Genomic DNA, 14,495 nt, shown 5'->3' with positions numbered 1-14,495 from the left:
AAGTTTTTAAAAAAGAGTAAATTTTATGATCTCTTATTTTAAGGAAGAAAAAGTATTTTTATTTTTGTATTTAAATGAGATCATTGTCACTATCACTGTTATCCCATTGCTCATGGATTTGCTCGAGTGGGCACCAGTAATATCTCTATTGTGAGAATTGTTACTGTTTTTGGCATATTGAATATGCCACGGGTAGCTTGCTAGGCTCTGCCATGCAGGTGAGATACTCTTGGTAGCTTGCAGGGCTCTCCAAGAGGGGCGGAGAATTTAAATGAGATGATGGATGTTAACTATATTTGTTGCCATAACATAACATATGTGTAAATCCTGCTGTACTCATGAAACTAATATAATACTTAATGTCAATTAAATTTCAACAAAACTGAACAAAAAGTATTAAGCCATTTTCATTTTAACAACATTTATTACAAATAGTATTTTATAAACGCTGGGTACATTACATACAAAATCTAGACATAAATATAGAGAAGCAAAGGAGAAGGAGTATTAACACAAGAGAAAGAGAAATAAGATAATATAATGTTTAAATATGATTAACAATAAAAATACTAATATTTTATTGGTCATGGTTTCTATAAATTCAAAAGCTATTTAGAAATAAAATGTACTAAAGTGAAAAGGACTATAATTACTATCGAAGTTTAGGATTATAGAAACAACAACCATAGCACGAATTATTCTTAAAAATCTTTCAAACATTCAGAAGTCAAATAAATGTCTTTAAAGACAAACTTGGAAAGAAGCTCTGTTTTTCACTTAATTTGATTTTTATTCTGGACCTTGAACAAGGATCTCATACATGTGAGGCACATATGTACTCTACCACTGAAACTCAACCAAAAGCTCTCATCTAACCAAAGCATATAAAATTTTAGGCTTTGATTAACAGACACTAAACCTAGTAGAAATTTAATAATTATTGTCTCCTTTATGTGTTCCTGAGTTATAGCTAAGTGCTATAGATATGATAAAGAACTCAATGTACAGCTTTGCATTTTTGAAAAGCACAGTACTATCATTATTTTAAACCTGGATAATGTATTTTAACAGTTTAACAATATAATTACATTAGAAGGAATGTTTAGCATAATGGGAAAAATGACTTCTGATCACCACTTGAAATTTATTTGAAAATTATAATCAAAATTATATCAAACCTGTTGGTGGGCAGAACAATAGTACAGCAGACACTTGCTTTGCATGCGGCTGACCCAGGTTCAATCCATGGAATATGGTACCTTGATCCCACCAGGAGTGAGCCCTGACCTCAGCTGGGCGTAAGCCCTGAGCACCACAAGATGTGGCCCAAAAAACCTGTTGACAATTTTTATTTGCATATTTTTGTTTTATTTTGTGGCCACATCTGGAGATGCTCAGAGGTTACTCTAGCTCTCTGCTCAAGAATCACTCCGGATGGTGTTCGGGGGACCATATATGATGCCAGAGATCAAACCCAGGTCAGCCATGTGCAAGGCAAGTGCCTTGCTCGCTGTGCTACTGACCCAGCCTATGCATCTTATAAAATCATTATGGTTTAAAGGAGAGTTTGATTATGTAGTATAGGATGCTATTATCAAAGGAATGAAGTGGTGCAATGCTCATGTTAGCATAAGGCCAGGCACAGGGTAGGTAGCCAGTATTACTAATTCAAAGTGAAAAGTCTTTTAATTATTATTGCAGAACATCAACACATAATTCAATGTAGTAGTTATGAATGGGCAAGAAAATATCCCCAAAACAGTTCAAACATGAAAATATATTCCAGTAACAATCATAAGAGGAATTGATACAAGTGGCTATTTTCAGACTTGGTTTATCAAAATATAATTAAATTTACGGTTCTTTTGAAAAATAGACATATGAATGCTGGTTTCCTCCTAGCTCCAAAATCTTATGTAGATGCAGGTTCAGGCCATTCTTACAAGATCAGCCTATCAACCTCTTCTGTAGGGTTATTTTGGATTTGTAACAAACCCCTCAAAGTAGATCATCCCCTGGAGGGTCAGGGAAATAGTACAAATGTGTGGAAAAAATTCCATGCATTACAGGAGACCCCCTGCAGCAGCCTGGGTCCCAAAGCGTTGCTTGGGATGCCCTTCTCCAAACAGAATTCCCTGTAGACTGGATCTGATCATTGGGTCCAAAAATGTAGGTTTTAATTTTGTTTAAGTCTGGAGCTACTCCCCATGGTACTCGGCCTTCTGAGCTACATGTTGCGATGCTTGGGGCCCAGTGGAGAGGGGCATCACAAAAGCCACACCCTGGCGATATCTTGAGGGTTAACAGGGCCATGCCAGCAGTGCTTGAGCACCAGCAGTATTGTGGATCCAAACTGAAGTTCTGGCTCTTGAGCTATCTCAGTGGCTTTGGTGGATTTTTAAACAAATAGCTCTTCCCTGCTTCTTAATTATGGTCAGGTGGATTTGGAAAATAGTGCTTTAAAGCAAACAAAATAATTTTACCATATTTGAACATTACTTAAATTGAGTGAAATAGTCCTCTGACTCATGGTAAATTATTATAGTCAGGTTGACTTAAAAAATAATGCTTTAAAGCAACCAAAATAATTTTATTAGGAGGCTAGAACATTACTTGATTAGAATAGCATATCTAGTGAAAATCAAATTTATCTAGCTTTTAAATAATTTGTGTAGCTTATCATCATGTCTGAGTGTTTCTTACCTAAATGTCACAAGGGTTTATTTTAACTCTCCTAGGGCCCGCAAGAGTGGAAAACAATTTCAACCTTTTTGGGAAACAGCCAGTGATTGGGTTCCATAATTTTAGTGCTGCACATACCTTTTCTTACCATAAAGCAGCAAAATAATCTAGACGTCTTTTTAAAAAAATTTAAACACCATGACTTACCAAAGCTGTTTATAATATAGTTGTTTCAGGTATTCAATGTTCCAACACTAATCCACTGCCAGTGTGACCTTCCCTTCACCAAGTATCTCCAATTCCCCACCCACAACCACAAGTCAGCCCCTAAGCAGGCAAAAGTGAATTTACTTCATATTGCTTGTTACTAATAAAGTGGCAAATGGAATTATCAAAAATAGATCAATAAAAGAATTTGTGGTAACTGTTATATCTTTCAATACAATTTCTAAAAACTAGTGTGGAATTTGTTCAAATAATCATACTACTTACAAAATAGTCTTTAAATAGCTATACCAACATCAGTTAGTAGAGTTACTTGAAAAACTGATTACCAAATATTATTAATTAAAAAGCTCAATTTACAAAGTGTTATGTCAACTTTGTATACAAAATCTCATTTGCTAGATTATACAACTAGAAAGCCATTATTTTACTGCATTTATGTATATAAAAATCCCTCTAAAGTGAAAAAAGAAATAAGCAGTGGAATGTATTCTCATACAAATACCATGTGCACTGAGGAAAGCTGAAATTATTAGACTTGAAAGAACATTTGATTAGGCTTAAATATTACTGCTAGCCATTTCTATTATATGCAGAGAAACAAAGTACAAGCTAATTGAAGCCCTTGGTTTTTAAATTGATTAAAACTACTTAGTTCAAAATGAACTGATTTTGAAATCCAAATAAAAGGTTGCAGCATTTAGCTCATTTATTATAAAGTAAGCTCTAGTCATCTTAGCATTAGTAAAACCCACTGTGAATACACAAGGTGGAAAAGACTTAATGTCAGGTCCTGGGTTCCGCACTGTGCTTCATATTGCCATCTGTATATCAGCAAAGTTATAGAAGCTGTCTACGTCTCTCTGTGCTGTTTCCTTGCTTTCGGATACGAACATCTATTTTAAAGAAAAAAAAAGAAAAAATACTAGCAATCCCCAAATTCCAATATGCATAGAGTAAAGTCACAAGCTTCCCAGTTAAAAGAAATTCAAATACAACTTTTATAATATTTAATCTGTAGATACTCTGTAGAGTCCAGGCAATATAGTTACAAAGCTAAAATAATAAATTGAGCTCTTTTAAAAGCATTTATATAATTAATGTATTTGTTTTCACAATACTTTGATTTATTATATTGCACTTGAGATTTTACTGTTTTTTAACATAACATCAGTATTATGAAAGCCATTGAATAAAGGTTTATTTAACTCAGTGTCTTCCTTTATCTTATAGGGCGAAAAGCAAAATTTGAGATTATGTTCTTAAACGCTGCTAAAATATATCTGATTTTAAGTGAATTATTTTCTAAACATCAATAAAACAGAACTCAACAGAATCTTCAAAATGGCCTTTTCATATATCAGCAAGGAAGTTTAGAAGATCTGGGTTCTAATCTAGCTACATCACTAAATGTATGATACTGATAATTTATAAACCACTTAGGGTTCAATTTCCACACTTAAAAAACAAAGAATTTGGGTTAGGTAATCTTAAAATCTTTCAAATCTAATATTTAACCATATAACTATTTTCCCTGTTTACAATCTGATTATATTTGTCCTCTCCCTTAGTAGTGTTACTGTGAAAAAATTAGACAAAAGACAATGTACTTTAAAATTAAGTCAATTCAAGGATCCATAAGCTAAGTCAGAGTACAAATACTAACATTTCCTTTTCTCTCTCTCACTCCCTCTTTTCTCTCTCTCTGTCTTTGGGCCACACCCAGATGTGCTCATGTCTTACTCAGGGGCTTTGTATTCAGGAATCGCTTCTGGCAGGGCTTGGGAGACCATATGTTGTGCCAGGGATAGAATTGGGGGTGGTCTCTCATATATTTATTTTAAAATGATTAAATATTTACTCATTTAATTTTTTTGGTGTTTGGGTCACACCCAGTGTTGCTCGGGGCTTATTCCTGGCTCTGCACGCAGGGATCACTCCTGGTGGGGACTGGGAACCATATGGGGTGCCAGAGAGCAAACCCAGGTCAGCCACATGCAAGGCAAGTGCCCTACACCTATACTATTGCTTTGGCCCCTCATATATTTTTATATATTTAAGTCCAAAATTCTTATCTATTGTAAGCTCATAAACATACTTAGAAGATTCCTATATATATATATCACTTCTAGATATTGCTGAAGTTCAATTTTTGGTGAAGCATCAAACACTGGACAATTTTTGGTGAAACATCAAACATCTGTCTAAAGTATTTAAACTTAGGAATATACCATTTTACAACTTATCATTTTTCAAAAACAGGATACATTTGGAGAGATATTCGATGAAAAAAATCAAATGGAAACACATATTATTGAAGGTTTTATTTTTTATCTTTACTATTTTGGTTTTGGGGCCACACTCGGATGGTAATCAGGGCCTCCTCCTGGCTTTGCCCTCAGGTATCACTCTTGGTGGGCTTTGGGGGGAACCATATGGGATACTGCGGCTGAACCTGGGTCAGCCACATGTGAGGCAAGCTAACTGCTGTATTACCTCTATGGACCCTATTGAAGTTTTTAAATATATTTTTATTTTTGTGACACTATGAGCAATTAAAATTCGGTTGTCAAGGCAAACACAAAGCTTAGATTACCAATTATTTACCAAGGGCTGTGAAAATCATAACCTGTTGAAAAGGTTTTTTTAATTACAAGTAACAAGAGGCAGAAATATACTATCTGATTTTAAGACAAATGAAATGAAATAATTTAAGTATTGTGAATAAATTTCATACCTTGGTCCCATTGAATATCTCGTTGACAATATGTTGACATCCTTCTACAGCATTATCTCCATTAAATTCCAATGCAATAACAGAACCTAGAAGCAAACCCAAGAAGTGGCGTCTGAACATGAATATAAATCTATTCTAAAATTAATCTTTTTTACTCTTCCCTGAAGAATCTCTAGCGTATTCTTTTAGGGTGAGGGAAAGGGAAGAAGGAAACAGACAGATGGAATACATCATTTTAGCTACTTCCTACTCTAAATCATAAAACAACATTGAGTCTCATTACATGAGGAATAACTTCAGTGCAATTATAGGACTAGTGTGAAATTTTTAAGTGTTGTAAATAGTCTGGCTTTTTTTGGTTTCACTTGTGTATGAAAACCACAAAAGTCTATACCCATTGAGCAGCACAAAAATACTTGATAAAAGAACAAGATAAAAAGAATTTAAGGTTTTTCTGCCAGTCTTGCTGACTGCCTCCTCCTACCTGCCAGCCATGCCCTTAGTCAAGAGGCTAAGCTAAGCGATGCCCTGGAGCACCTAAAGTAGTAAGGTACTTTTTCAATTTTTTTTATTTGTTTCTGGGCCACATAAGTGGTCCTGATGGGAATGGCTACTCTTTTTTTTTAAATGTAGAAGTACTGCTATTTATTCATCCACTGATTAAGCTGACTGAAGCAGGGATGAACTCCACATTACTTTTTAAAAAATATCTTAATTTTATTTTCATAAAGTTGTTTATAATATTTGTTTACATTCAGCATTTCAACACCAATCCCATCACCAGTATATCTTCTTACCACCATTATTTCGAATTTTCCCACCACCACCACCACCCAAGCCTTCCCCATAGGCAGCTGCTAAAAATTTATTTTGTATTGCTTGTTATGAATAGTATGAGATGTTGTGTGTCTGCAAAAGTGGCGGAGCGCTCCTGGAATTCTAATTTTTTTTAAAAAAATATTTGGGGTCCAGGGGCATCTCTGCAGCATACTGCTCTCTTCCAAGATTCATTTGTGTGTCTCTGAATCATGGGGGGATGGCTACTCGACTCAGTATTCAGGGGTTATTCCCAGCATTGCTCAGGGTGTTACCGGGGGATCTAATCCAGGGTTCCCTCATGCAAAGTGTAAGCTCCAGCCCATGAATTGAAGAGTTACATTTTAGGGCCAGAGACAGTATAGTGAGTAAGGTATTTGTTGTACACGTGGTCAACCCGGGTTCGATCCCTGGCATCCCATATGGACCCACAAGCACCACCAACAGTAATTCCTGAATGCAGAGCCAGGAGTAACCCCAGATGTAACCCAAAAACAAAACAGAAAAGTTAAATTTTATTTACTTATTTTGTTTGGTTTGGATCACACCCAGTGTTGCTCAGGGCTACTCCTGCCTCCGTGCTCAGAGATCACCCCTGGTGGGGCTTGGGGAAACATATGGGGTGCCATATGTTCAAATATGATTCAATATGGGGTCGGCCATGTGGAAGACAAGTACCTGCCATACTAGGTCTCCACCTCACCCCAAGATTTATATACTATTTTATTTATTTTAAAATGAAATACTGTTAAATTTTCAACAGTTCAGATATACAGAAAAGTTGCAAACTTATTAGATTTCCAATTACCTGACACTGTGTCTGTGATTGCTGACATTAAAAATTAATATTATTAAATTTGTTTGGTTTACAATACTATCAATAATTTTTTTTCCATAATTCCAATACCATACTCATCACCAGTGTACCTATCTCCTTCCCCCAAGGAACCTAGTCCTGCCATCTCTTGCATTTCAGTTGTGTGGGTCAGTTCCCCCATTATGGTGCTTTTGGATCTTTGTTGCTACCTTTAAATCCCACAGATGAGAGAGATCATTCTGTATCTGTCCCTTTGATTCTGATTGACTTCTCTCCGTGTGATATGATCAAATAATAGATATTGGCATTTATCCCCCAAACATATAAACATTAATTCAAAAGGATATACAGCCATTTATGTGCATTGCTGCACTTAATAAAATAGCCAAGACAAAGAAACAATCCAAATGCCCAACTACAGATGACTGATCAAGAAGTTGTGGTATACATACACAATGTAATACTATTATTGTCACTGTCATCCCGTTGCTCATCGATTTGTTCGAGCGGGCACCAGTAACATCTCTCATTGAGAGACTTACTGTTACTGTTTTTGGCATATCCAATACGCCATGGGTAGCTTGCCAGGCTCTGCCGTGCGGGCTCGATACTCGGTAGCTTGCCGGGCTCTCTGAGAGGGGTGGAGGAATCGAACTCAGGTCGACCGCATGAAAGGCAAGCGCCCAACCACTATGCTATCGCTCCAGCCCCAATGTAATACTATATAAGAAAGAATAAAATCATGCAATTTGCAGCAACATGGATGGAATGACAAGAGTTATATTTTATTGTAGTTTAAAAATATTTTAATTTTAAATACAATTGCATGCCTCTCCTCTAAAACCGCCAGTGAAATATCATCTTTATTGGGAGGCTCCCAAACTGTGATCAGGAGGCCCAGGGGACACTACAACCAGACCTGCGACAGTTTGGTGGGCCTGAGTATTCAGAGTTGATTAGTCCTATAGTACCAGAGACCACCAGAGTCATCACAATGGTACTCAGAGATATTTTTTGTTTTGAACCAATATCAAGTTTTATCCTTTTCTTTCCTTAAAAAAACTGATTAAGGTTCTGTAATTTACAATATTGTTAATAATGGCTTCTCATGCAGATAATTCAGTACCACATGCCTCACCAGTGTATCCACCTCCATCTCCCAAGGACCCCAACTTCAGGGGTATTTTTCTTTTAATTATTCTAAAAATAAGTGACAGTTTAATGTAATAGCATTAACAACTTATTGAGTGTTTACAGTATATGTAATAATAAGTATATACCTACATAACAGGTATGGGAGTAAAAATTTAAGATTATAGTGTTGCGAGGTTATTTATTAGGCTATATATTTCGGGTGAAATGGTATAAAATTATTAGGTGAACTAAAATGATTTAAACAGGTATACTATAAACATAACGTGGCCATTAAGTTTTGGAAAGAAAAATAAATAAGTCAACAAAGAAGATAAAATAATTTAAAGGTTCTAGTAAACAGGGGCCAGAGTGATAGTACAGTGGGGAGGGCACTTGCCTTGTAAGTGGCTGACCTACCTTTGATCCCTGGCACCCCATATGGTCCCCTGAGCTCACGAGGAGTGTTCCCTGAGTGTAGAACCAGGAATAAGTCCTGAGTACTGCTGAGTGTGTTACAAAATCAAAAAGTCACAGTAAATAGAAAAAGAGGCAACAAGAAACAGAATAAATGGAAGAGAAAGCAGCTACTTAGATAGTGGAGGTTGGTTTAATTACCAGTCCTTTTCAATGTGAACAGTCTAAACCAATGCTTTTTGAACTTTTCTGACTGTAGCACCCTTCAGGCCTTGTTTCCTTCCTGTGCCCTCCTGTCCTAATGGTTAGCCCAATATTCTCATCCCTTGGCCTACCATTTACATGATTTTCATCTGTAGCCCCCTTAAAATGTTGTGGTGGCTCATGGCAGGGGTTATATAGGCCCTGGTTTAGAAACACTGATTTAAACAGAGGTTAAAAGAAAACTTGTCAGATTGGATAGGAAAGCAAGTACCAACTATATACCACTTACAAAAATCTTACTTCAGCTATATAGACTTATAATCTGTAAGAAGATGAAACCTATTACATGAAAGTTGTAGTAGCTATATTTCTTTCAGAAAACATAGGTTTCAGAAGAAGAAAAATTATCAGACAAAGAAACACTTCATATAACAAAAAAGGAATTCTTCAAGATGCAACAATCCAAAGAACTGGGGATGTGGGTGGGGGGGGGAGAGAAAAAAGATGTAACAATCCTAAATGTATATACCAAAAAAAAGCTTCAAAATTTAATCAGAAAGACTCTGAAAAGGGAATCAGACAAATCCATAATTATAATGAGAAACTTCAATACTCCTCATTCATTAATTCACAGAACAAGTAGGTAGAAAATCAGAAAGAATATAGATAATCTGAATAGCACTATCAACCAAAATGAACTAGCGGACATTTATGAAACATTATGCTAAACAAAAATAATTTATACATCCTTATTATATGCACATATTCACTTAGGTATACTATATTTTATGCATTAAACAAGTCTTAAATAAAGAAAAACAGAAATCATACAATGTGTGATTTTAGAAGCATTAATCTAGAAATCAAGAGCAGAAACATTTGGACAATTTCCAAATGTTTGGAAATTAAAAAATTTATTTCTAAAATAACCCATATATCAAGTGAAAAGCCTAATGAGAATCCAAAAATATTCTGAACTACATCAGTAGTCAACATTGTACAGGGAAATTGTATTGTAGCATTGTAGCATTAATTGTATTATAGCATTTAGTGCAACTACTAAACTCTACTGTTATAGTGAAAAACAGCACAACAAAATAGATAAAAGAATAAGTGCAGCTGAACTCCAATAAAACTTTGTTTATAAAAGATACAGTGGGTGATATTTTGCCAAATTCTGGATTAAATGAAAATACCTCTAAAAATTTGCATGATGCATCTAAAGTCATACTTGAAGAATTTCTTTTTTAAAAGGAAATGCATGTAAACTGCATATAAAAATCCATATCAGTTGAGATTTCTTATTTGTGAACTTGCCTACTAGGTAAAAATTTATCTGTAACTCCCACATCAATACCTGCAGTCTTCATGGTTATTTACAGACACACAGAAGATGGCAAAACATTTGTATAGTGTGCACTTTCCCAGGTAAAATTAAACAAAGTGATGCTCTTACTTCTTGTCTCATCATTGATTGTGTAGACAAATGCTCTTTTCACTGTATTTTGTGCCAAGTTTTCCACAATTTGTGTATTTTATAGGTGATTTTGCTGTTTAAGTTCCCATATGCAGTGTGGAAGTGCTGTATGATATTCTGAAACTTCGGACGACTGTGAAGTGCCTTACAGAGAAAATACCTCATTTTGGCATGAGTTAATAATGCTGTTGGCTGTGAGTTTAACGTAAACAAATATCTGATTTTCTTCCATCTATTATGGGTATCACGTTCTAATAAACCCTTTGTAAGTTGAAAATATCATAAGTGAAAATGCATTTGATACATCTAACCCTGCAAACGTCATAGTTTAGCTTATCCTACATAACATGTCAGAATGTTGGGGCTGAGTGATAATAGTACAGTGGGTGGGGAATTTGCCTTGCATGCAGCCGACCCTGGTTCAATCCCCAGAAATTCCTGAGTGCAGAGCCAGGAGCTACCCCTTAGCACTGCCGGGTGTGGCCCAAAAAGAAGAAAAAATCTCAGAACATACACTAGGCAAAATCATCTAATACAAAATGGGATTTTTAAACTGTAAAAAATGTTGGATATCTCACAATTTATTGACTACTGCATTGAAACTGAAAAACAGAATGTTTGTATGTGTTCTCACCATGAACACCCACAGTGAACAATACACTACCCTGTAGAGTATTAGTTGTTTGCCACTGTAATCACATGGCTGCCTGTCAGCTACAGCTTTCCCACTACTGTCTGGTATCACAAGGGAGTACTGTATGCCCTAAATGTGCTCAGGTAAAGATCAAAGTTCCAAACGCAATGTCACATTTCTACTGAATATTAAGAATTTCTAACTAATTTTAGGTATTTCTTCTCTTCTAATAGAATTCACGTAATCCAATACACAATTGCCTTCACATTATTTACATTATTGTAAAGTGAAAAAATAAGTTGAACATCTGAAGTAGGAGATATTTGTACCAGATAGGGTGACTTTTAGTAGAAAATCAATTAAACAGGAATATATATTGATTGGCTGACAGAACCATTGTGAACAAGACTGGCAGGAACCCAACTGTTTTTCTCCTCAGAGTAGCAGTGCAGGACTCACTAATTCAGTGCTCACAGTGATACAATAGAATATAACTAGCATAATGACAAGCAACTCTACTAGAGGAAAAGAAATACCTAAAATTAATAGCTGAAGCTAAAATTTTAAGAAAATAGGGGATGAAGGGCCTGGAGCCAATAGGGTGTTTGCTTTGCACATGGCTGATCTGGGTTCAGTCCCTGGTGTCCCATATGGTCCCCCAAGCCCTCCAGGAGGAATTCCTGAGTGCAGAACCAGGAGTGAGGCATAAGTACCATCGATGTGGCCCCAAGCCTCTGCTTCCACCCCCTAACACCGCTTGCAGAAACTAGAGGTATAGTGCCATGGACTGGAGTACATGCTATGCATGAAAAGGTCAGCACCACTTGATCCCTAGGCACCAAGGAGGGAGTTGCCTCTGAGCAACTCACCCAAAACAAAAAACAAGGAAACAAAAACATTATCAGAGAAAGAGAAGCACATCAAATGTATAACAAGCAAGAGGAAGGAAATAATATTGGAGCAGAAACCAATTAAATTAAAAGAGAAAAAGGAAAAATCAATGAAACAAAAGCTGTTAATTTGAAATGATCTATTAGATGATAAACCTTTTTCTATGTTGATAGAAGAACTCAAATTAATAATAGCAGGAATGGAGGAGGGATATTAATTATATCAAGGCATTAATAAGAATAAGGAAATATTACAAATAATTCTATGCCTATAACTTTGGTAACTAAGACAAAATGAAACAATTTCCTGAGACAAAATGCACTCATGAAAGAAAAATGTATAGAACAATTCTAAAATCTACATATATTTCATTAATTTTACAGCTACAAATATTATCTGCCAAATCTCCAGGTCTATACAGAGTGAATTCTACTGCTGAGTTCCATCACGCATTTAAGAAGAAATGATACCAATTTGCAGAGCCATTGAGGTAGCACAGTGGGTAGGGTGCTTTCCTTGCATGTGGCCGGCCTGGGCTCAATTCCTAGTACCCCATATGGGTCTCCTAAGCATGCCAGGAGTAATCCCTGAGTGCAGAGCCAGGAGGAGTTTTGCCTAAACATCACTGGTGTGGCCCAAACTCGGTGCCCCCACTGCCCACTGCCCAAACAAAACAAATAAAAAGGAATGATACCAATTCCCTACCATGTCTTCAAGTCATAGGAGAGGAAGAACACTTCTCAATTTACTTTATGAGGGCAACATTACCTAATACCAAGACCAAAGACATAAGAAGAAATCTATATGCCAATATTCCTTGTGAATAATGATGAAAACATTCCTTATTTTGGTGTGGGTTCAGGCTACTCCAAGTGGTGCTCAGGGGCTATTACTGGCTCTGTGCTCAGGGGTAACTCCTGATGGTATTTGGGCGACCATATGTGATTTGGAGAATAAAACCAGGATTGGCTGCATGGAAGGCAAGCTCCTTATGCCTCATACTATCTCTTTGGCCCCAGAGGAAATAATTCCTAATTTAATATTACCAAACCAAATATGGTAAGTAATGGAATAATACTGCATGATCAAAGAGGAATACAAGGGTGGTTTAACATTCAATGTCAAGAAAATTAATTTTCCAGATTAAATGACTATTTTTTTTGGTATTTTGGGTCACACCTGGCAATGCACAGGGAGTTACTCCTGGCTTTGTACTCAGGAATTACTCCTGGTGGTACTCAGGGGACCATATGGGATGCTGGGAATCGAACCCGGATAGGCCACATGCAAGGCAAACGCCATCGCTCCAGCCCCTAATTGACTAATTTAAGTAAATATCATCCCAATAAAAACAGAAATAACAGTCAACAAAATTCAACATCCATATTTGATGAAATTCCAGTAGCTATTATAACAGAAGGTATTATGAAAGGCATTTAGGCAATGTCATTTGTTTTGTTTGTTTCTTTTTGGGGCCACAGCCAGTACTACTCAGGGACTATTCCTGGTGGTGCTTGGGGGACCATATGGTACCAGTGGTTGAAATCAAGTTTGCCACATGCTAAATATGCACTCCAGCACTTCAAGCTTTTGCCGTAGCCCCATAATATCATACTTAATTATGACAAAGATAACTTTAATCCTGAGATCAGTAATAAATAAGGCAAAGATGTTCTGGGTTTTTTGTTTTGTTTTTTGTTTGTGGGGCTACACCCAGTGATGCTCAGGAGTTACTCTTGTCTCTGCACTTAGGAATCATTCCTGTTGATGCTCAGGGGACCATATGGGATTGAACCCAGGCAAAGCAAGTGCCCTACATGCTGTATTATAGTTATGGACCCAAAGATGTCCTCTTTTCACTATTGTATATATCATAGTGTAAGTAGTAACAGCATAATAATATAAGAAAAAGAAATAATAAAAAGCATGTCAAAGACCAGGTAGATGGACTGAAGGACTGAAGTGCATGCTTTGCGTGACAGGGGCTTGGTGTAATACCCAGTTCCCAAGAACTCTGCCAGGAGGAGCACCCACCCCCTCCAGTTTTACCCCAATATCACAGGATGTGGCCCAAAATGTCATTTCTAGGACAGAGGAAATAACTGATAAAAGATCATCCAGTGGCTAAAATGAACAATTTGACAGTATTTGATTATATAACTCAAGAACAAAATACATGAAGATGAATAGAAATAAATAAGTGGAGAAAAGATATGGAGGAATTTCAAATAATGTATGTTGATATTCTCTTCTCTAGGAGATGAGGCTTAATTCCTCTCTAAGTAAGGGTGGGTAGGTCTTGGTGACATTTTCAGCAAACAAGAGTATGGGAAGGGAAAAACAAGAACTTTCCAAAGTTTGGGAAACCAGGGAGATAGAACATGAACGATCACTAAAGTCAATATCACCAGTAATAAGTCATATAACTATGTGTCTCCTGAAATGATGTGATCTAATGTGCTAC

General features: G+C 36.4%; 1 protein-coding gene across 1 annotated transcript in view; it reads right to left on the bottom strand.

Moving 5' to 3' along the window:
• Positions 1-442: 442 nt before the first annotated feature.
• The window catches only part of RP2 (RP2 activator of ARL3 GTPase), a 56,112-nt gene continuing 42,059 nt past the window's right edge, over positions 443-14,495 (bottom strand). The window contains exons 4-5 of the mRNA XM_004612897.2: positions 5,645-5,730; positions 443-3,803 (exon numbers count right to left, since the gene is read on the bottom strand). Coding sequence (XP_004612954.1) covers positions 3,720-3,803; positions 5,645-5,730 — 170 coding nt within the window. The 3' untranslated portion in view covers positions 443-3,719. The remainder of the gene's footprint in view (positions 3,804-5,644; positions 5,731-14,495) is intronic.

Source organism: Sorex araneus, chromosome X, assembly GCF_027595985.1.
Source record: "Sorex araneus isolate mSorAra2 chromosome X, mSorAra2.pri, whole genome shotgun sequence".
Taxonomy (NCBI): domain Eukaryota; kingdom Metazoa; phylum Chordata; class Mammalia; order Eulipotyphla; family Soricidae; genus Sorex; species Sorex araneus.
Note: the sequence above shows the minus strand (reverse complement) of the source record. Positions and strands in the feature narration are given on the sequence as shown.